The 21617-nt window shown below is 35.4% G+C and overlaps 1 protein-coding gene across 1 annotated transcript in view; it reads right to left on the bottom strand.

Annotated features, from left to right (window-relative positions):
- The window catches only part of DNAH5 (dynein axonemal heavy chain 5), a gene marked incomplete at both ends in the record, with an annotated part of 118037 nt that overhangs the window by 84698 nt on the left and 11722 nt on the right, over nt 1–21617 (bottom strand). The window contains 15 exons of the mRNA XM_080639444.1: nt 7–208; nt 1683–1819; nt 3219–3318; nt 3402–3592; nt 4421–4663; nt 5145–5304; nt 7474–7619; nt 8885–9056; nt 10111–10317; nt 12148–12469; nt 13243–13328; nt 13811–13918; nt 16954–17169; nt 18707–18829; nt 19523–19630. Of these exons, the coding sequence (XP_080495570.1) occupies nt 7–208; nt 1683–1819; nt 3219–3318; nt 3402–3592; nt 4421–4663; nt 5145–5304; nt 7474–7619; nt 8885–9056; nt 10111–10317; nt 12148–12469; nt 13243–13328; nt 13811–13918; nt 16954–17169; nt 18707–18829; nt 19523–19630 (2521 nt within the window). The remainder of the gene's footprint in view (nt 1–6; nt 209–1682; nt 1820–3218; nt 3319–3401; nt 3593–4420; nt 4664–5144; nt 5305–7473; nt 7620–8884; nt 9057–10110; nt 10318–12147; nt 12470–13242; nt 13329–13810; nt 13919–16953; nt 17170–18706; nt 18830–19522; nt 19631–21617) is intronic.

The raw sequence follows: 21617 nt of genomic DNA, 5'->3' as shown, positions 1-21617 counted from the left end.
CTCTACCAGTGTACAGTGCAATAGCTCCCACGCAGATGTACTCAGGCTCAGAACTGATTTTCAGCTCCAAGTCTTGGAAATGCAGAATTTCAGATTCAAATTCAGACAGTAATGGGTTTCCCATCAAGAATTTATCAATGGTTTCCTCCTTGTCCCTCTGCCATATGTGGTGGTAACAACTAAAACTCTCCAAAGCTATAAGAACTTCCTGAAACACATTAGAAGTTCAAAGAAAGATTCTCAGTATTATATGTAGAGATTACATCTAATTTCTTACCATCTGCTTGTTGGAATACATTAAGAAGTCTATGGTGAAGCAGGTTGCATCACTTCACTAAACATAAGGCAGCTGGTAAATTTAAGCTAAAGCAAATTCCATTAACAATCACAAGGCTTGCCAAGAACTGTATGCTAATCACATTCAATTTGTCAAATCAGTTACATTTTTTCCAATGAAGTGATTCTTCAGTCAAAATCCTAAGAATCAGTGGGGAGTAAAATACTCTATTAAGACTAGGATAGAGTAAACTTGTCCTTACCTACAATTTATTGAACTAGGAACTGAAATGTGAGCTCCAGGGCCCAAAATAACAAGAACAGTTATGAGATAAAATTTATTACATGTATGATATTGGTGATGTTAACATTAAATTCTACACTCAATTCAGGTATCTTTGATTTTCATATTATTAAGGAGTGTGCAATAATTATTTTTCTGGTTCTCAGGAGTTCTGGAATATCAGATAAAGTCAAATCATTGTCACTTCAGCTAATTAAACATGTAAATGAGAAGTGAGTGCTACAAGAGGTAATCTTTATCATGACTTATGATAAACATAGTGCTTGCAGGCATTTAAACCTGGCTAAATGATAAATTTCCAATTACAAAATGCTGAGTATTAAAATACCAAGTTAACTATCTACCATTATCAACTGCACCTTATGCTTCAACACAAGCCTGTATGTCATTGTGCTTGCTGTGCTTTTATACCACTGAAGTTACAAGGCCTTGGGTCAGAAATTTTCACCTGGAAAGGCTCCACTGCAAGGTTGGACTAGCCCCAGGAGGAACTGTTGCAGAATTCCCCAAAGAAATATCAGTTCAATACCTGCAGTTTGCTAGAGAGTGCATAGTATAAGAAAAGGGCAAAGAAATTATGCATATCCCTTAAGCTACCTCTTAACCTTCAGCAACAAATCCTATGCAGTGCTTTACAAATGCCAAGCCAACAACCAGTTTTCTTCCAAAACCCTTCATTAACTTTTCATAATGGGCCAGAAATCATGCTGGCTTCTTTAGAATTTCTACATGAGTAAAACTGTATTTAACACACTTGCACAATTACTACCAGTTCTATATTAAATACATACAACTCATGCAGACCTAGAGCTATTTTATGATGTTTTCAGCAATTGGAGATAAGTTTTTCATCAGATCTGATTTTTACTTTATGTAATATTCAAAACCTCAAATTTTTGAACAGAGTACACAATCCATGTTACACTTTCAAAACATATTTTCAAATTTGCAGCCACATGTTTTCCATCTACCATCCCACATTTTTTCATTTGTATGATTTATCACTGATTTAAATGCCTACCCTTATTGCTCAAGGATGTTAAAAGTAATACATTAATATCCCTTGGCTAGTGATATTAAATTAACATCTTGACTGTCTTACCCTTTTTGTAGAATTGATAGCAGTGCTGAGTAAAGAGACTAATTTAATAATTTCCTTGTTCTCTGAAACACTCTTAAAGTAGTTCTGGCTTTGCACCGGATCAGGCAAACTGAGTGATGATACATCTGACAGACTATCTATAAAAACAGATTCAAATTCAAAAGCAGTTTATAGGAGAGATATATTGTTCAGGACAAGTAAATTCTTATAGACAAAACCTAAAAACCTATTTTTCAATAAGCGTGCATTTTAAAGTTGTGCTCTTATTAATCAAAACAGAAACTAGAAGTCTAGGTGGCAAATATAATTGCCACAAATTAATAAACCTCTCCATTTTAGGAAACTTGCTTCATCTAGGTACTCTGACAAATTTAGAACAAGTTCCACTCCAATTTTTCAAATATAATCTTTCCTTTTCTCTCACCTCTTCCAAAGTTTATTCTGTATACTTCACCCAACTGATTTACTGGTGTGTCAGCTTTGAGCAAATGCATATATTTTTTTATTTTCTGAAATAATGTGGGACAGATCACAACTGACAATTTGAAATACAAATTAACATTAAATTTAAGAAGATGATCATAGCCAGTTCTCAGAAGGAGAGAAAAATAAAAGGAAGGTCCACTAGTTAGCAAAGGTCCAGAAGATTGAACTTGCTATCTTTTCTTACTCCATCTTGTGCAAGAAAGATTTTTAGTTTTGAAAGAACAATTTCATTTCTTAACCGGTTCAAGCATTTCTTTACTAATTTTAAGGTGTGTAAAAGGGAGCTAACCTAAAAGGACTCAGTTTATTTTTTAAGTACCTGAAGTACAAAGTACAACAATTAATTTGATTTGCTTCTAAACCATTTCAGACAGGAAGCAAACAGCACCCAAAGATACCATCTTAAACTTCCTTGAACTAATGCCTTCAATATCTTATTTCCATGTTTGATCACAAAACAGATTAAGTTAAAACTCTTCAAGAAATTTCAGTCTATTCAATCCTCTACATTATCCTCTCTCCAGCAATGCTGCAATTGGTATAAATATTTCTATTCAGTACCAGGTTTTGTTTAAGTTCAATTTACCCTTTGAATACGAATTTCAGCACAAGTTTTACGATGTTACTTGAACATGCCATGTTACAAACCGCACTGACAAATCATGAAAGATGTTTTGGGTAGTGATAGTGACTATAATTGTTTTCCAAATTCATGCACAGTTTCTACTGTGCTGGTGAAGCTGGCATCCCAGCAGCTTTTAAAAGCTTCAGAAAACCCAAAGCAGTACAACACTCTGAGAGGCACAAAAAAAAATCCCCTTACTCAGATCCGTACAAAGACAAGTATTCTCAGGTAAGCCTGGCTTCTAATCACAAAGAGAAGCACTGGCATTGTTGTTATATCCTATTTCTTCTCCAAGGTAGCTTAAAATCTATGAAGTCTTCATTCTACCACTTTTAATGCATTTTGTATTTAATATGCTTCAACATATCCTGTGTAAGCACATTAACCTAACATTTAAATTGAGTGATGTCAGAGTTCATAATTACCATGGATATTTTTCTTTCCAGACTCTTTCATTCCACCATCAGAATCGCTGTCTCTGCTCTCACACCGTAACAAAGCCACTTTTTTCTCTATCATTTTCTTCTGAGGAAGAAATAAAATTTCATGTATTATTCCCAGTAGTTTTGAAATATTAATTTTAAGTGAGGCTGTTAAAAGACACAAACCTTTGATATCCTCTCCATGCTCCACTGTCCAACTCCTTTCATTACTTTCACAATACTATGTACAGCTTTATTAAGTGTCTGCTGTACCTCATCCAAAGAGGGTGACATAATGATATTAGGGATAGATAAGTTAATACTAGTCCTAATTATAGGAGGGGCACTTTTTTTCTTCTTAGAAGCATTGTGATTTTCTAAATGAAAGACAAAAAAGAAAAAATTTAAAAGGTTGTTCACATTTCTTTCAAGATGTCAGACTGTACACTGTAATGATATAAACGAATATATATATCTTAATGTTGAGTATTGAGTGCAATTCCTTAAGAAGAAAAGGATTCCTGAGTAATTTACAAGATGTAAAGTCTACAGCAGCACAAGAGAAAACTAAGTGCTTTGCTATTTCTTTCCATGAAGCTCCTCTTTAACTTGTTCCATGCAGCTAAACTCTGATTGATAAAAGAAAATTTTGGCTTGTATTCCCTGTCAGCATATTAAATTGGGCACAAAAACTCCTTAGAATCTCGTACTATTCTATGCCTTGTGTGCTAGAGACCAAACAAAAATGTCTTTATATTTGTTTCTTAAAAGTATGGAACAAGAAAACACTTCAGAAGAGTGTTTCATAACAATGTACAGAAAAAACTGAAGGCAATTAGTAAGAGATACAGTTATGCACATCTTTTTCTGTTGTTTTCTCATACAGTTTTAGGGAAAAGCCAAGGTCAAGTAAGTAAGTACTTATTAAGTCAGCTCCAAACATAATATCTGGCTTCAGAACAGTACAGTCAGTCCTAAGAGAAACAGCATTGCAATGACACATTACTACTGTCACATGAAAAAAAAATCCTTTGGAAATATACCATGTTATCAATGGTGGTTTAACAAGACAGCTTATTCAAACTCCCTGTGTTTTCCCTTCTTTTACATATGTGGCTTTTTTTATATATATAGTTTGGGGATATTACATTTGTAAATTTTTTCTTTTTATGACCTAATAGAGTAAAGTATTGTAATATCGCCACCTAAGAAGTTGACTGTGGAAGATGCATGGATACGCTTGCGTATGGTCTCCAAAGTGTTTCGAATGACTTTCAAAAGGGCATCAATATTACGATGATTGAAGTAGGAAAGCAGTTCATTGGCTTCTTTCTCTAATATTTCCAAATCTGTTCTCTTCCTCTTTACTGGAGGAGACAGTGCAGCCCATATCTCACTGGAATTGTGGGATGAAGTCAAGATTTTTGATCTTCTTTCCTCTTCTGTTGCTAAAATATCATATATCTAGTTAGTTAAATCAATTTATGGGACTTAAAACACAATAAAGCAACAGCTTCATAGATCTGTGAAAAACAGCTGAATTTTACAGAAGTGCAGATTATACTCATTTGTAATCTGTACCTTGGGGTAGAATTCCTTTCACTCCTATCCATCTTCTTTACTCAGTACAAACTGACATGATTTAGATATCATTTCTTATATTCTTTCTCTAGGAATTAGGCGAAGCCTGCAAGCAGCTGTTTCTATGGCATTAACATTTCAACACGCAAGTTAGACTGATAATATTGATCTGTTTAGCAGATGATAAATGATTTATAGATGATCCATTATTCAGGCAAATTCAAAGAAAAGTCTTTAGACATTAGATACTGATTGATACTTCAGTCAGCTATGCTATGATAACCCCCAACACACACTATCACTATGCAAAATAAACATAACCACAGGGCTACAATAAAATCTTCTTACCCGTATTTTTTCCCCTTACTTCACCAGTGGGTACAACTGATGTATCTTCTTTACTGACCTGTACCTCAGTGTCAAGTAACATGTTAATCAACTCATTAACAGCATCTTCTACCAGTGAGCTTTTTGAATGTAAAGTCCGAGAACCTCTTATACAGAGCTCCTGTTATCAAACAAAAACAATACATGTTCTTATCTTCCCAGTTCTCATGTCTATTTCACAGTCACAGCAGCATTCATTAACACAAATGTCAAGGCCTCAGACTTGTGAAAAGCAAGATCAATATGGAACATTATTTTTCAATTAGTTTGCTCCAAACCATTTACTGTTGGATTTCTTTGTTGTGCCAAAGACATCATAAATGTCCTTCAAAATCGCTGTGGCTTTTTTCTTAAATCGCATGGCTCATCCATACTTAATATAATGAGTCAGTGTTTATAAAGCCTAGTTCTATTAAAGGGCTCCCAAAAGTAAGTGCTTCTTAATTTTCTTAACTTTCCAATATAGATGTACAAGATTTATCCTTTATTTTAATATTGCCATTTTACATTATTTGGCTGTGCCAAAGGAGTCTTAGCCAATCATATTTCCCATTTATAAATAGATAGGAGATAAAAAAACCCTACCAAAATCTATTAGAACAAATAAGAAAATTAGTAACTGGGGGAAAAGGAATCAAAGAATTAGATTTAATAAAATTCAGAAATGTATTAAAGTATTGTTGGGGGGGAATTTAATACTTATGGTAAAACTTATTAAGTATGTTTTAGCAAACCCTAACTTTTAACTATAACTGCCTTATATTTTTTTTATTCCTTGTTATCTCCTATTTCTTTAAGTTTAATCAAACCTGGTTACCTCCATTTAATTAAAAATCAATAATTGAAGAAATTATGCCATTAGAAATATTCAGTCACCTCTAAATTTTAAGACAGAATCTTTGATCTTCCTAATGATTCAGTCTAGTTGAGAGAGAAGCCATATCTGATTTGCAATATCACAGCTACTCCTAAACAAAGTACTTTGAGGTTTTCTCCACAGTCTAAATATTTTTGTTACAGCAATTTGTTTAGAAACTTAAAGACACCTGTTATATGATAGAACTTATTTACAGTCCCTTCTAATTAAAAACTACAATAAGCTTACAAATGCTGTTACTGTTTTGATTGTACCCGTAACTGGGGTTAGTATACCACTTGTTCTGCTAACCCAAATCAGTTTGCTGCTGTGGTGTTGTAATTGCTGTGTAGCAGCTCACATTTTCTTGCAGAAGATTAAGCAGTATCAGTTGTCGCACAGTGTTGAGAAAGTTTTTGTGCTCACACTCAGATATTTTTACTCCATTTAATATAGTACCAGCCCTACCAGGAAAGCATCAAAAAGTGAACAATAAAACTTTACAAAAATGTGAGACTTACAAAATAACCATTCACTGCATAAAATAGTAAGTCTTACTTTGTATTTAACAACAGTGTGGGCTGTTACAAGGAACAAAAGAGGAAAGGCCAAAAAGTTAAGTATAGTAAGAAAAAAACTTTAATTTACGGTATTTATTGCTATAAGAGGCCAGGGATGGGGATTATCGACAGGATTTTCTACAATTTTTACTAAAGCGAAGTTTATTTCAGGATAAAACACAAGTTAAACATTATATCCTGAAATGCCAAAATACCTCAGTATTGCCTCATAAAATCATTCTGACAGCCAATTTTATTACAAGTTTAATCAGCTTTTCAACTGACTAACAACTGCTCACAGTCAATCCTTGTCACCATAACAGAATTTGGATGGGGTGAAGGAAGGGGCTATTTCCAGAATAATTTCACCTAGGCACTTCTGAGTATATTTTGTACATCCCATTAGCAACTCAGGAGAGTTTGGGATTAACAAAGATATTCAGTACACCAACAATTGCACAGTATTTACTCTCCCAGGCAACAAAGTGCACTTGTTATAGACCTATTCACAGGCATCAGATGGGCAATTCCCTCATTTAAAAGAATTGAATTAAATAACAAACAACAATGAAAAAAAAAGATACTATCACAGAGGAAAAACTTTTCAGTTGAGTAATATTAAAGCATGAAAGAAATATCATACAGTAGTTGGCTTGAAAGTAACAAACTCAGAAAAGAACATTTGAACTCAGACCTCTTTGCATTTGGCATTTTTGTTCCTTTTTAAGGTTGCAGCTAAGCAAGTGAGGATTCCCTTATTTCACTTTCCCATGCATGCTTCCTTAATTCTGCACTGGTTTTATGTCATAAAACCAAGAAAATATCTTAATTCAAAGCCATCCAACTCTTCTTTATGAAATTTTTATCTAATAACCTTAGTCTTTCGGAGAAATTCCTCACAGCTCAGTGGTTCATCATCTGGCAACTTACAGAGTGGCACTCTAGTCATTTCTTGAAGGACAGCATCAATACGAAATTCAACCAAGTCATTCACTCGATCAAGCAATAACTCCAGACCAGCTTTTGAAGCAAACACAAGATTCAAGACAAGCTTAGAACTTTGAAACAATAGTTTTTGCTGTGCTCTGCTTAAACTTTTACATCAACAAACAATCATATTTAATTTTGTATGAATTCTACACCTTAACCAGCTTATTTCAAATATCTAAACATTTATAGCAAGGTTAATCACTGAAATCATAATTAAATTTTGCATAGCATATGCACCTTATCATATACTAACCATATGCTAGGATATTACAGGCAAAATATTATAAATGTGTATAAGGTGAGCTCATATGTATATGCATATATGTATAAAAGTATACACATTTCAAACATAAAGACATTAAAACTCAGCTGAGGTCTAGGAATACTTCTACAGTTTGAACTCATTACCACTCGGAGAACACACTCACAACAGAAACTTTTGACAAATAAAACATCTATCCTTCAAAAAAAGTCAAATAATAGTTAACAGAAAACAGTCACTAGAATTTTCACAGTTTAATAGCAATTTGCTTTGAATGCAGAAATTTAAATACCAGCAAGGTGCCTGTTCCAGGCTGAAACTACTTGTATTACTCAGAATTAAATGGAGTGTAATATCAGGTAAGCATCCAAAATGCATTTTAATTTGCTATTTCAACTAATGAAAATTCCCACTATAACTACTTATATCATTTCAAAAAAACAAAATCTATTTGACATAGTAATTAAGCTGAATCAAAAGGAACTTGGTCTCTTCAGAAACAACACGCATCTCAGTGCAATCTTGCAATAATCTTTTGAAAAGACAAGCTCATTTTTTTCCAAAGCTTTTGCCCAAGATGTGTATGTGTTGGTTTTAAAGTCACTGATGTTAAAAAAATAAAAGGTTAATATGAAAAGCTATTGAGCAGTGACAGTGCCAGAGATATTATTCCAAGAACTTGTATTGTACATTACAGAAATGAAAGGTAAGATTAGGAAAAGTCTGAAACCTAGGAGCTCTTTTGAAAACTAGCTATCATTCTTTGAATTCAGAATACACAGAAACTTTTGCCCACCACTTGATCTAATCCTAACTGCCATCCCTTCCATATTAGTAAAAGTTTGACAATTATGTGAGACAAAGAAGGCATTTTAAAAAACAGGTTTCATAAAGGACAGATGAAAATTCTGATTTCTTTCATGCATAAGCCAATTAAGTTAAACCATATAAAGGACAGTAAGTTTAATAATATAGCTTGCAGTTATATAGAAACAAACAAGCTGAAGTTAATGAAAAGAGGCAAGTGACTTACTTAACTTGTAAAAAACTGAATTAATATACTTCTCAATATTCAAGGATGTCCATGTCAGTAACATTAGACCTGGTTGGATAGCGTCGTCTACATTTGCTAACCGAGGAGCCACCAGTTGCTCAATAGGCTGTTGTATTTTCAGTTTAATTCTTCTATATTCTGCCAGCATCATCTGAAATTAACAGAAAATTAAAGCACTAGATAATATACAATGATTTGTACATCTCCATATTGTCCTAGGTTCAACTGTAACAGTCATTAAACTGGGCTTAAACCAGGACACACATACACATATTTATGATAATTTAAATTAAGAAAATTCCTCTGGATTTACTGATAGGAATTGTTAAATTAATTCCTTATTCTGCTTTGCTTATGCATGCCAGTTTTGCTTTCCCTATTAAATTGTCTTTGTCTCAACCCACATGTTTTCTCTTTTAACCTCCAGATTCTCTCTCTCATCCCACTGTGTGGAGTAAGCTAGTGTCTGTGTGATGGTTTCCAATGCATCTTTAACCTGCTGATCTAGTTTCACGTTTTGCATAACACAATCCTTGCAATAACTTTGACTTAATATGACTTTTTTTTCTCATTTCAGAATCAAGTAGACCTTTGAAGATACAGTTTTCTAAACACATATCTTTGAATTCTCAACTTCAGTCATCAAAAACCTTGTCTGTTCATAGGCAGACAAAATCACTCAAACGATTTGAAAGATGAGAGAAAGGGAAGTCTGAGCTTCTGATTTTAAGCTATTCCACATATATCTGTGTAAAACTCTGGTGCAGCGACTATGCTGCTACTTGCTGGATGCTTTACACTTTTTAAAGACATACCACCTGTTCCTGTCACCCAGCTATCCTCTCAAAACAAACTGTAAACAATGGTGACTCCAGTATTGGATAAGAGATAGATTGCTTATTGTTTAGAAAGCAGGCAATGGAGAGAGGCATCGTGTAAGCCCCTTTTCCTTCCCAGCCTCATCTCTTTCCCAAGTTCTGTAGAACATCCCTAAACCCATGCATGTTTGAAATGACTTCACAGAAAACACAAAGTCCAGAAATTCTTTTTTAAAGTGCCTCAAGAAGTCATAGAGATAAAAAACAGATTTTCCAGTATTTTCTTAATGCATAATAATTGGACTTCATATTTTCTCTTCTATATGTATAGAACCTAGACATCTTAATGTACATTATACATATATAAAATAACTAAAATAAACTCACGTGCAAATTGTTGACAATCTTCTTATACCAGTCTTTCTTCTGTTGAATAACACTTGCAAAAGGTGGGATTTCAAGGTGCGTGTGAGCCATGCAATCTGTTTCTCTGATTAAAGTTAATATTTCAGGGTCAAAATTCACAAGTAATTCTCCTGTTTCTGGTGCTTTTACCAAGAGAGATGCCTCAAGTCCTCTTTTGGTTAATTCAATCTGCAGGAAACAAAGCCATCATTCCTGATCAGAGAAGCTAGTACAACAAAATACTTAGTTTTGGACATAAATATCACTTTGGCAGATACTAAAATGAGATATTGCTGACAATAAAGATTGATATTGTATGAATGAAGAACAAAAGTTTATTAACAAAATCTGTATGTCCTCAAATGCTTAACAAGTTAACTGTCCTTTCTCCCACAGACATTTTTCTCTTGGTTCTTGTATATCATGAGCTGCATTCCACAGCCCAACATCAAAAGCAGAGGCATAGGCTTTTTTAGTTCAATCCTTTTAAATCTGAACTCTTATTTCATTAAAACTTATTCTACATCCTGCTATAAGGCTGGACACAACCTCTTTCATTAACTAAATTATTCTTGCATAACTTCTTTAGATATCTTTTGAATAAACTCATTTCTCCTTTTGCTTGTTTTCCACATGGACTCTTCATCAGGGACTGTAGTGACAGGACAAGGGGTAAGAGGTTGAAACTTAAACAAGGGAAGTTTCGATTGGATATAAGGAAGAAATTCTTTACTGTGAGGGTGGTGAGGCACTGGAATGGGTTGCCCAGGGAGGTTGTGAATGCTCCATCCCTGGCAGTGTTCAAGGCCAGGTTGGATGAGGCCTGGGGTGGCATGGTTTAGTGTGAGGTGTCCCTGCCCATGGCAGGGGGGTTGGAACTAGATGATCTTAAGGTCCTTTCCAACCCTGACTATTCTATGATTCTCTGATTCTATCTGCTAAAAAAAAAAAAAAAAAAAGCCTAAACAAGGTGATAACCATCCTGTGACAAACAGGCAAAAGGAGGGAAAAATGTTTGGAAATTTCAGAAAGTGACACTAAGCTTAAGTATTTCCATTTCATAGAAGAATAAAAAAGTAGTAGGAGCTACAGGACTTTTTCTGCTTCTTTTGCAGTCCCCACTGTACATTGCCCCCACACACACCCGGTTTTCCTTTTGTTCAGAAGTGGAGCAGGAGCTCCACCTTGTGTTCTATAATGCTCATGTCCACATTCGTCTGTGCTCCTTGCCTCAAGAATAGAGGACTACTGAACAGTAGTCGAGTTTTTCAACATCTGTTAGACAAGACCACTGATTTTAAAACTGATATACTTGTCCTGTATTTTCAAGGCATGTGTGCTCGTATTAAAACTTGAAATTGTGTTCAAATCTACCTCTCTTTGTTCTCACTTAATAAATATAAGGTTGAAGCAGGCTAAGCAAGTTTATGTGGCTGCCAATGTGATTTGACCCTGCTGTAGGAGAAACCAGATGTACTTTTAGCATAGATCAGAATCAGACCACAGATCACTAGGACCTCACAAAGGAAAGCACTAGTTCAGGGGAGATGATTTGGATGCTACAGTTATTTTGTAAAAGGCGAAAAGAGAATGTATGTGACTGCTCCATCAAGGCATGGTATATGTCAGATAATCTGATCACTAGATCATTTAATCAAAGGACACAGATGTAGGTACCAGTGAATCTTCATTATACTTTTCCATAATAAATATTTTTCATTATAACCTTTTAGTTATAATGAAGTATCTATTGCTCCTAAATTCAGCTACAGGCAGTACTGTTTATTATAAAGTACCTTTTCTCATTTCATCCTTCACTTAGGAGATCTCCTGAGTCTATAGCTCAGTGTACCTGACTACTGTTATTAACCAGAAATTCCTTCACATTGCTCTGAGTGTTTCAGTGAGGCCTGAAACAACAGGAATCCAATCTGGACTGTAAAGCTAGGTGTTAGTAGTCTACCAACAACAAAATCCACCACATTCTTTTTAAGGTATCATGATCAAAACCAGGTTTACCTGCTGAAGCCATCCCCTGTGGTAGATCACTTCAAACTTCACAAGAACTTTTGCTACTTTGTTGTAGTTGCGGATTATGCTCTTCCCATCTGGTGTTTGCAGAACAGCTGGGTGCTGCTGGAAAGACTCCATGGGCTCCTGGATCCTATGGAATAGGTGGCGTGCCCACAAGATCTTACCAGCTATTGGAGGCAGATTACGAGCCAGCGGAGGGTCATGCTTCTGCTTAGTGTATATCTTACAGACTGTTTCTATGTCATGGCCATAGTTTTGGAGTATTTTCTGATACTTTTCATCAATGCCAAGATTTGGGATTTGTAATCTGCTTAGAAAAATAATAATCACTTAAAAAATTCCTTCAATACTTCTGAAATTCTCCTGATGCATTCCTGAAAAATACAGTTGTTCCAGATTCCCTTGCATTCTATAAGAAAATAGCTAGTTTAGCAGCTGAATTTTCACTGACTCTTGAAAAAAATGCTGTCACAACCTGATTCTAAGCAACCGAGATTTAGACCAAATGATACAATTTTCCAAGTAAGCCTACACATTTTCTGTTTTGTCACTGTTTTCAAACACTGAGCTAAAATTATGTGCAGCAAACTGTAACCAATCCACCACTAGCAGTCTACTCCATTAAACAGAGAAGTATAAGAAGACTGATGTAATAAAGACTGAGGCTGCATTGCAACAATGTGAATTTATCAAGAAAAATTTCACTGTTTCTTAATATGAGCATTTATTCTCTTCTAACTGCATTGTGGTAATAAATTAATGTTATTGTTAAAGGACAAAAATAAGGTAATTATGCTAACAGCCATAAAGTATTCCTGCACTTATGCTACTTTTGAAAGATTAAATACAAAGTCCACTTATGCTTTGCATTTTCTGATACAAAAAAAATGTGGGGTTTATTTATCCACACTGCTAGAAAGATATCCCTTAACAGAGCTGGACAAGTGAGAGAAGGTTGAGCTGGTTTTTGTCTGTATTTAAAGGAGACACCTCCTGCTCAGCCCCCCCATTTCCCATCATCCTTAAAGTGTTATTTCCATTGCCAGGCAGAACTCCAGCAATCTAGATAGGACATACTACCTTTCAAATTTCTTCAGCGTACTCAGTGCTCTTTCAGTGTTCAGAATATTTTCAAAGGTGACATCCATGAAAACCCTTAATTGATCCTAAAAGAGAGTAAATAATTCTACAACAGAGAACTAGATAAGGTACACACCTCAAACATGCCAGATATTATTTTACAGGATTTATCATGCACTATATTGGAACATTATTTATATGAAGCTAACCCCAGTAAGTATCAATTTCCCCCTTCTTCGTCCTTTCAAGAATTAAACAAAATACAGCCAACTTTCAAGGCATTGTCTTTCTATGTTCCCTCTGAGGCTGTGCAACCAACAAAAGTTTTGTACCTTCAGATGTTCCACCACCTTCTACAGATACCCTTTCCTTCCACAAACTTGTGATTTCAGAATTATGAGAAAGTTAATTATTTGACTTATTTGTGCTGTGCTCCCAGTCACCCAACAAAATCATCCATTTTTGTGTTAAACTTGCTATCAAACTTCCAAATAAAGTACAGTAATAAAAAAATGTGTTTTCATGAGGACTCATCAGTAAATTAAAATATTTGAATCATAAAACCTACATGAAGGTCATTTATCTCTTTGCAAAACTCTTCATAGTCTTGGTCAAAATCAGTCTTCCGTTGATCCAAGAAATTGTACTGCCTTTTCTTCATGATGTCCACAATGCTCTAAACAGTGTCACAGAAAAAGAAAATAACAAAAAAATTGTCTTACCACAAAGACTTACCACACCAAAATATTTAGTACAATGGGCTATGCACATTCTCATTTTACCTTTGCCATTAGTTCCCATTTATTTACTGAGCAATATAAGCAAATTGCTTACATGACATTTTGAAGTTGCTGCAATGGTCATATGGATTTCATTTATATTATTTACTTCTAGTTTAAGTCAATTAGGACTGACAGAAAGTTCAGATTCTTGCTTTTCCTCAAAGACATTCGTTATCCATTAAATATTCTCTTATGCAGCTCAACACAGAAAAATATTTTCACATTAGCATTTTCCATTTCTTTAAATTAACTGATTCCATAGGAAAACAGACAGTTTGAAAGACAAAGTAAGAAGCAGCAGGATTCTCTTACATAGCTTCTTTCCACTCAAATGAAAGTATATCTTAATCATCACCCTTGAGCTGAGCCGCTGTTCAACATCCTAATAGTTTGCCACAGTACAGCTACAAAGCTCAGTATATTTTCAGCACAGAAGACTTCCATCACTTAATTATAAGTCAATGGAACTCCATCTTTATTGTTTTGCTGTAAATAACATTTCCATCTTTTCCTCTAAAAACAAGCAAATCCCAGATAGCAACTAAGTGGTAAAGCATAAATGCCTGCAACATATTAACATAACACATTAACATATTGTAAACATTTTTCAAATCATGTAATGAGTCACATAACTGTAGCTATGGTCCACATCAAATACTTCAGTACTTCAATTTTGTCACTATTAAAAAAGTACAATCACTTTCTGCCATTTATGTGTACTATCTAGAACCTTCTATATAGTATTTTCTACCAAAGAATGTATAATTTCCCCTCACTTGCACACTCCTACCCACCAAATTAAATTGATCTTGTAGCAGCCTCCCAATACCTGAAGGAGGCATACAAGGATGCCAGAGAGGGGCTTTTCATCAGGGGCTGTAGTGACTGAACAAGAGGAAATGGATTCAAACTGAAACAGGGGAGATTTAGGTTGTATATAAGGAAGAAATTCTTTCCTGTGAGAGAGGTGAGACACTGGAACAGGTTGCCCAGAGAGTTAGTGAATGTTCCATCCCTGGCAGTGGTCAAGGCCAAGCTGGACAGGTCACAGAGCAACCTGATCTAGTGGAAGGCATCTCTGCCCATGGCAGGGAGTTGGAACTAGATGATTTTTAAGGTCCTTCCTAACCCTAACCATTCTATGATTCTATGAACTAGATCTCGCACAAACCTCTTACTTTAGGACTTGAGTGCTGAAATGGATAATGCAGTATATCTGCATACAGTTTGCAGACTGCATCACAGCCTGGACTAATAGTCACAGGCAGCTTTTCAAATACGAATACTCCAAATAAATGTCTGTGTTGCAGCCTACCAATAAAGTATTTTCATAGCATAACCTGAAAATTTTCAGCAACCTGAGTTGTGGAGAAAAGCTGTGCCTGCTGACATAGCTTTAGAAAGAAGGTATTAGTGAACACAGCAAAATTTAGAGCAGCACACACCTATCCTGCCCATGTGGAATAGTCTTGGACTAAGCTAGCCTTCAACTTGTGCCTAGGTTTCTTCTCAGAAGACTATAGAAGACAACAAAGAAGAAAACTGACTACTGTGAAGGATACAGTCAAGGAATCAAAACTGTGGACTGCAACAGGAAAGCTCATATTTGACCCTACAGTTATTAAACTAAAACAAAGTAACTTACTTGTGTTCATAACAAAAAGAAAATGGACAAGGTAAAGCAAATTAGAATGCCTCAGTTGACTGTACTGCCACTGTATCACATGTGATTTTTAAAAGCAGTCTACAAACTCCACACATTAAATACTTAAGATTTATTTTAATATTTACAATAATTATTTTCTATTATAAAGTATAACTATCATAATTATGGTAACTATATTTTTATGTTTTATGCAAGTAATAAGTATATATATTATAGTATACTATATAATTACCATAATTATGATACTGCACTAAGAAAGACATAAAATAAGGTAAGTTAACTCAGCATTGGTAAATTCTTTCTAGAAAAGAAAGTTAATCTTGGAAAGAAGGAAGAAAAATAATGTGATTTAGCATATTCATATTCTTAGAAGAGATCCTTGTTGTTCAAGTCTTACTCCTACTAAATAAAAGGATCAGGAAAGAAGCCTGAATGGTAATACTAACAAGCAAAATGATTTTGCTGTTACTGAAGAAAAAGCCTAAACTTTAGGAGCTTTCCAGAGCAAACCAGCTAAGTCATTTCTCTTCTTCCCCCACCCTAAAGATAGCCATCTGTGAAATACTTCTTTCTGAACTCATAAAACACAAAGGTGATGATTGCACTCTGGATTTAGAGTACAGATTTTAAGTAAATTTAATAACCTGTTTTGTTGGAATTAAGCTCACTATTTCATAGAAACATAAAGTGCTTTGTATTAGAAGGGACCTTGAAGATTACCCAGTTCCAACTCCCCTGCCATGGGCAGGCACACATTTTCTTAATGAAAAAAAGTCAATCTGAGTGTCCAAGTTTTGGGGGGTTGGTATTTAATTGGTATAGGGTTTTCAAATTACTTATTTCAAGAAATCAAAGTTATATTTGTTTGCATTTATGCATCAAAGAAATTGAAATGGGACTTATTTCACCCCATACTGCAATTTTGGCCATGGTACACTTTCATAGCCAGCAAAATGCTCATAAAGACAGAAATGTTGCATTTCTCAGTTTTTCTCCTGATCATAACGTAAAACCGTGGCTCAAATTGCTCAAAGAAACAAGTAAAAGTAAAGACATACCTCCTTCACATGCCCACCTGCCCCTTTTCACCTTGTCTGCTCGCTTCTCCAGCAATCACACAGTTACATCACTAAGTACTACTTGGTAATTTTAGCACAACTTAGAGTTAGTTTTTCCCTTGATAAACACATTTCCAATTTTCATAATTATTTGCTGTTTAAAGTTCAAGTCAGATGGTCAGGATATCCAAAATTTACTGTGTACCTCATATTTTGTGATCATTCCTTCCAATCCCTCTATCTTAGACTCCTGTAGAACTGAGTAGGTTTTCACAGTATTGAAAACATCTATTATCTTTACCAGACGTCGATGAAAGGATTCAAATTTTCCAAAGATATACACCTCACTAAAAGCAAACTGTCTTTCAGCTGGATCTTGTTCCAATTTCTCTTTTACCTTGCGAAAACAATTCTGATATTCCTGGAAACAAAGAATTAATTAAAAAAAAAAAAAAAAACAACACTAGAAAAAAGAAGTTAAGCATCTAATAAAGGGCACTATCATTAGGTAGAACACTTTAGGCAGACAGATATTTTCCTATCTTGATAGCAAGTAGAATTTTTATCAATAAACGATCACAAGAACTATAAACTCAGTAGCAGGATTTGTCTCTGAAAACTATCCCAACAATACTATTACAGGATCACACATTTTATCAAATCAATGAACTGCACATTTACGTATTCATATATTCCATCCTTACCTAGTGTGAAATTCAGTTTCCTCTATTTTATAGCAGGGCTTGATATGTTTACTGAATATCCAAGATGACAACCCAAATTTCAGTTTTCAGAGATGGAAAATAATGATTGTGTGTTGAGCAGTTTTGTTGAGTAATAATATTTTGAATTTTCCAAAATCACTTTCCAGAACAAAAACCCTTCTAAATTTAGCAGCTTTCAGTTTTCATTCTGCATTCTAAACTGGTCACAAACCTTGCTTCAAATATGTTAAAATTAAATTCTTCCTACACACTCTTTTCATAGTCAACAGATTTGCTTAAAATGGTTTCTTTCAAGAAAATAATCTTTAAATTACAATGTTCATTATTTCTTCATCAAATATACATATGAATAACCCCTCTTGGAAATATTAATAAAAAGGGCCCAGAGTTTCCTAAATTTGTTAAGTGATTCAAATTTTAAGTTTTAATCTATTGATTTTCTGAAAGCTTTTGGAACTAACCAGACTGAAATAAACTAATCCTTCACCATATTTTAATGTAGCAATTGAATCATTTGTTATATGTTTATAGAAATACACAAAATTGCTACTCACTGCTGATGCTAATATATATAAATTTACACTAATTTGTACTAGAAGCATGCAAGATTTGATTCTTCAGAAAGTATCAAGATAAAATTCTAGTCTTCCAATCACATATTATTAAAAAATCAAAAAGTAATAAGAGAGAAAACCTAATATGAACCTTCTGAAATCTACAGGGAAGTTATCAGAAAGACAGAACTAGGATCTTCAAAGTAACAGAGGCCAAGAGACAATGGGCATAAATTGAAACAGAAGATGTTCTGACTGGATGCAACCTGCAATGGCTGAATTCTCAGTTCACTGAACTGCCCCTTCTAAAGGTAGAGCTTATCCACATATCTTTGAAATACATTCAGCTCGGTAACTCACTCTGTTTTCATTTCTATCACACATCCATCTTCATCATGTAAGAAACTTTCTAAAGAAACTCAGGCATGACACTACAAGTAATTCTCATATAAGAAGCACAGTTAAGTTAGGTTAACCATTGAAATCCTGTTCCTGGAAGATAGACACTGGTCTAAATTCCCTGTTAGTCATAATATAAATGCTTCAGTTCCTAAGGGTATTTTCAGTTTCTTCATTTTCAGACATTATAACATTGCTTCCTTGTATAAAATGAAGTTTTCCTAACCACGTGCTCCTGAATCTCACCTTATATTGTTTTCCATTGTGCTCTGCCACCTACCTGTTTAAGTCTAATAGCTGCTTGTATCTTTTCCATAACACTCTCCTGGGGCTGATTCCAGATGGTGGCCATATTGTTGTTTGTAATGTAAGATTTACATGCTGCAACCATCTGATTGGTCACCTAAAAAAAAATTTCATCTTGTGAAAAAAACATTTCAAGACAAAGCAGAACTTGCCCTTCTTTCAGTCTCATCCACTGCCTTAAAGCCTGCAAAATAGCAGTACCAAACACCAGCCACATAGACTGTTCCCCTTGTAATATCAAGCCCCCAAACCATTACACCATCAAAATGTTGTTGATTAACTATGTTCCCCTCAGATCTAAACACTTTGCACCAACCCTGAAATTCCACTGAGAGCTACAAGGTCATAAGACTGAAAAGAAACACTTCTGAAAGCAAAGGTAAAATCAAGAGACTGTGATCACTGAAGAATAGGTTGTCCTTCCAACTGCATTTCCTTCTTTATGCAATCATAATGAGGTTTAAGGGCTACAAAAATCAGGTCACCACAGGTGAAACTCATTGTAACAGAAAGTTCCTCAATCAGTTCATGTCAGGGTTGAGAACAGCCCTGGATCTTCAAGAAGTCTGAAAAAATACTTACAACTCCAAATTACAGACAATAATATAAATTGTAACTTTGAACTAGTTTTATCACTATTTCTGATTCTTTAAACATTCAAAAAGCAGCGTTAAATTGACCAAAATGCTGTCTCTTCAATTGCTTGCTCCCTTTATGTGTTCTCTCTTACACTCAAGCAACAACACACAGAAAAATCCCTGAAAATTTCCTTTCATGCTGAAGCACCAACCTTCACAAACAACGAGGATATCTTTTCAGATGTGTTGTAATATTCAGAGATACTCTGAATCATTTTTATCGCATTTATGAGTCCTGGAATAGCATCCACCATGGACACCTGGAAAGAAATACAGAGTCTGAACTGCAGTACTTCTGTACTGAGTACTTCTGTTGCCGTGCATTAGGTCAGCATCTAATTAGAGAACACAGGAGCATTACAAACATGGTCTCCTGAACATTTCTGTCTCTCTTTCCCTGGGCCTGTCCTACTTCACCCTCCAAGCTCTCCAGTTCAATTTTAGGGAAAAATTTTCACTAATCTTGGCTGGAAATGTTCTGATAACAAGTGAAATTTGATAAAGACAAAGGCCTCTCCAAAAGTACCACTTATTTTCACCGAAAATTGTCTGTACACTCTTTCACTAAACCTGATCTAAACTTGTATATAAACAGATTCATAAAAAAATTACATTAAGCCTCATAGCACTCATTTGAAGAAAGGAACTACAAACAACTTTCCTATAGCAGTGGCATCTAGGTAATAAAAAAATTAATACAGTAGATGAAGTGTCTGGGAGGAGGTGATCTTCTAGGCCATTCTTTGGGGTGCAGGTCCATGGGCGCTGGCAAGAGAGGCAGCCCTTGTGAGGAGAGGCTGGTCCCAGCCAGCTTCAACAGCCTCACCGCCGGGCAGAGCTCAACCCCTCAGCCACGGGCAGGAGCTTCAGAGACAGCCTGCGTAAGGGCAAAACGCTGCCCGGCAGCCAGGGCTGAGGGGAGCCAGGTGAGAAACAGCCCTGTGAGCCCTGAGGGCCCCCAGGCCACAGCAGGGAAAAGTGTAGGACAAGGAGCCATACAGGCTGACCGCAGCCACCTAGTCTCCTTCCCTTTGTGCTGCTCTGAGAAGGAATAAAAGAAGTCAGGAGTTGAAGGATGAAGTGGTGGGGATATGTGGCTTTAATTTTTGTCTTTGTTTCTCACTACCTAAATCCATTTTAACTGTCAATAACTTGAGTTACTTTGTCCCAAGTCAAGTTTGTTTCATCCATGATTATAATCGGTAAGTGATCCCCATGTCTTTGAAAAAAATCCATGAGCTTTTTCATGCTATATTCTCCCCCCATCCTGTTGAGGAGTGGGAGTGAGAGAGTGCTTGGGCCATAGCTAAGGTTAACTCACCACACCATTTTAATTCTCCAATACCCTATATGATTTTCAGTAACCCTTGTGTACAAGAGAAATGCCTTTTGCTAAATACTTTGAAGAGAAGCATCCTTTCAAGACCCCAGCAATCCAGTCTTCAGCCCATGCATGAATAGGCCAGACAAGGACTTTTGAGACAGGTCCTCCTCACGTCTGGATTTCAAAGCAATGTCAGTTTTACTGTACTGACAAACTGCTTCTCAGTATTTTACTGATAAATACCAGTAAGGAAAAGGTACACTCTCCATACCTCAATGGCTTCCACCCCAAGTTCTATACTCTCCTCAAAACTAAACATCTCTGCAGATTGCACCACTTCCTCCTTGGTAAAAGTCAGTATGGGGAACACAAAGCAGATCAAGTTGTAGAGACCCTGCACAGTGTCAGTAGCAAGCATATTTAACTTTAACTGTGGTTTCTATGGGTATCATACCCAACCTTTCACCAGAGAGACTCAAATATCATATTGGAAAACACTGAAAGAACACACTGTTCTAATAGCATGTAGTAAGTGGAAACAAACAAGAGCTGTAGCATGGTTGCCTAGAGCACTGTTTGGAAGCAATTTCACCATGGGAAAAGTATGGAGAGAGAAAGAAAAGTAACTTGGATGATCAAAGCTTTGAATCTTCATAGCTACTCTTCATGTGTCTCTGACTATAAAGATGCATACAGTCAGCTGAAAAGCAAGTTTAATAGAAGCAATAATTTGCCACCTACTTTAGTCTATAATGGGACAGTAAGAATCCTTCCTCCTAGCCCGTGCTTTAGTTTACTACTTGTTTACTACTTGTTATGCTTGTAATGTCCTGTTACTATGTTACAAGAAGGTGGTTTATATTTACACCTGAATATTTGCCTAACTCTATTTGTTTTCCTAACCCAAATAGCTGAAAATTGCA

The sequence above is a fragment of the Psittacula echo genome (genome assembly GCF_963264785.1).
Source record: "Psittacula echo genome assembly, chromosome: 2".
Taxonomy (NCBI): Eukaryota; Metazoa; Chordata; class Aves; order Psittaciformes; family Psittacidae; genus Psittacula; species Psittacula echo.
This window is presented reverse-complemented; position numbering and strand designations above follow the sequence as displayed.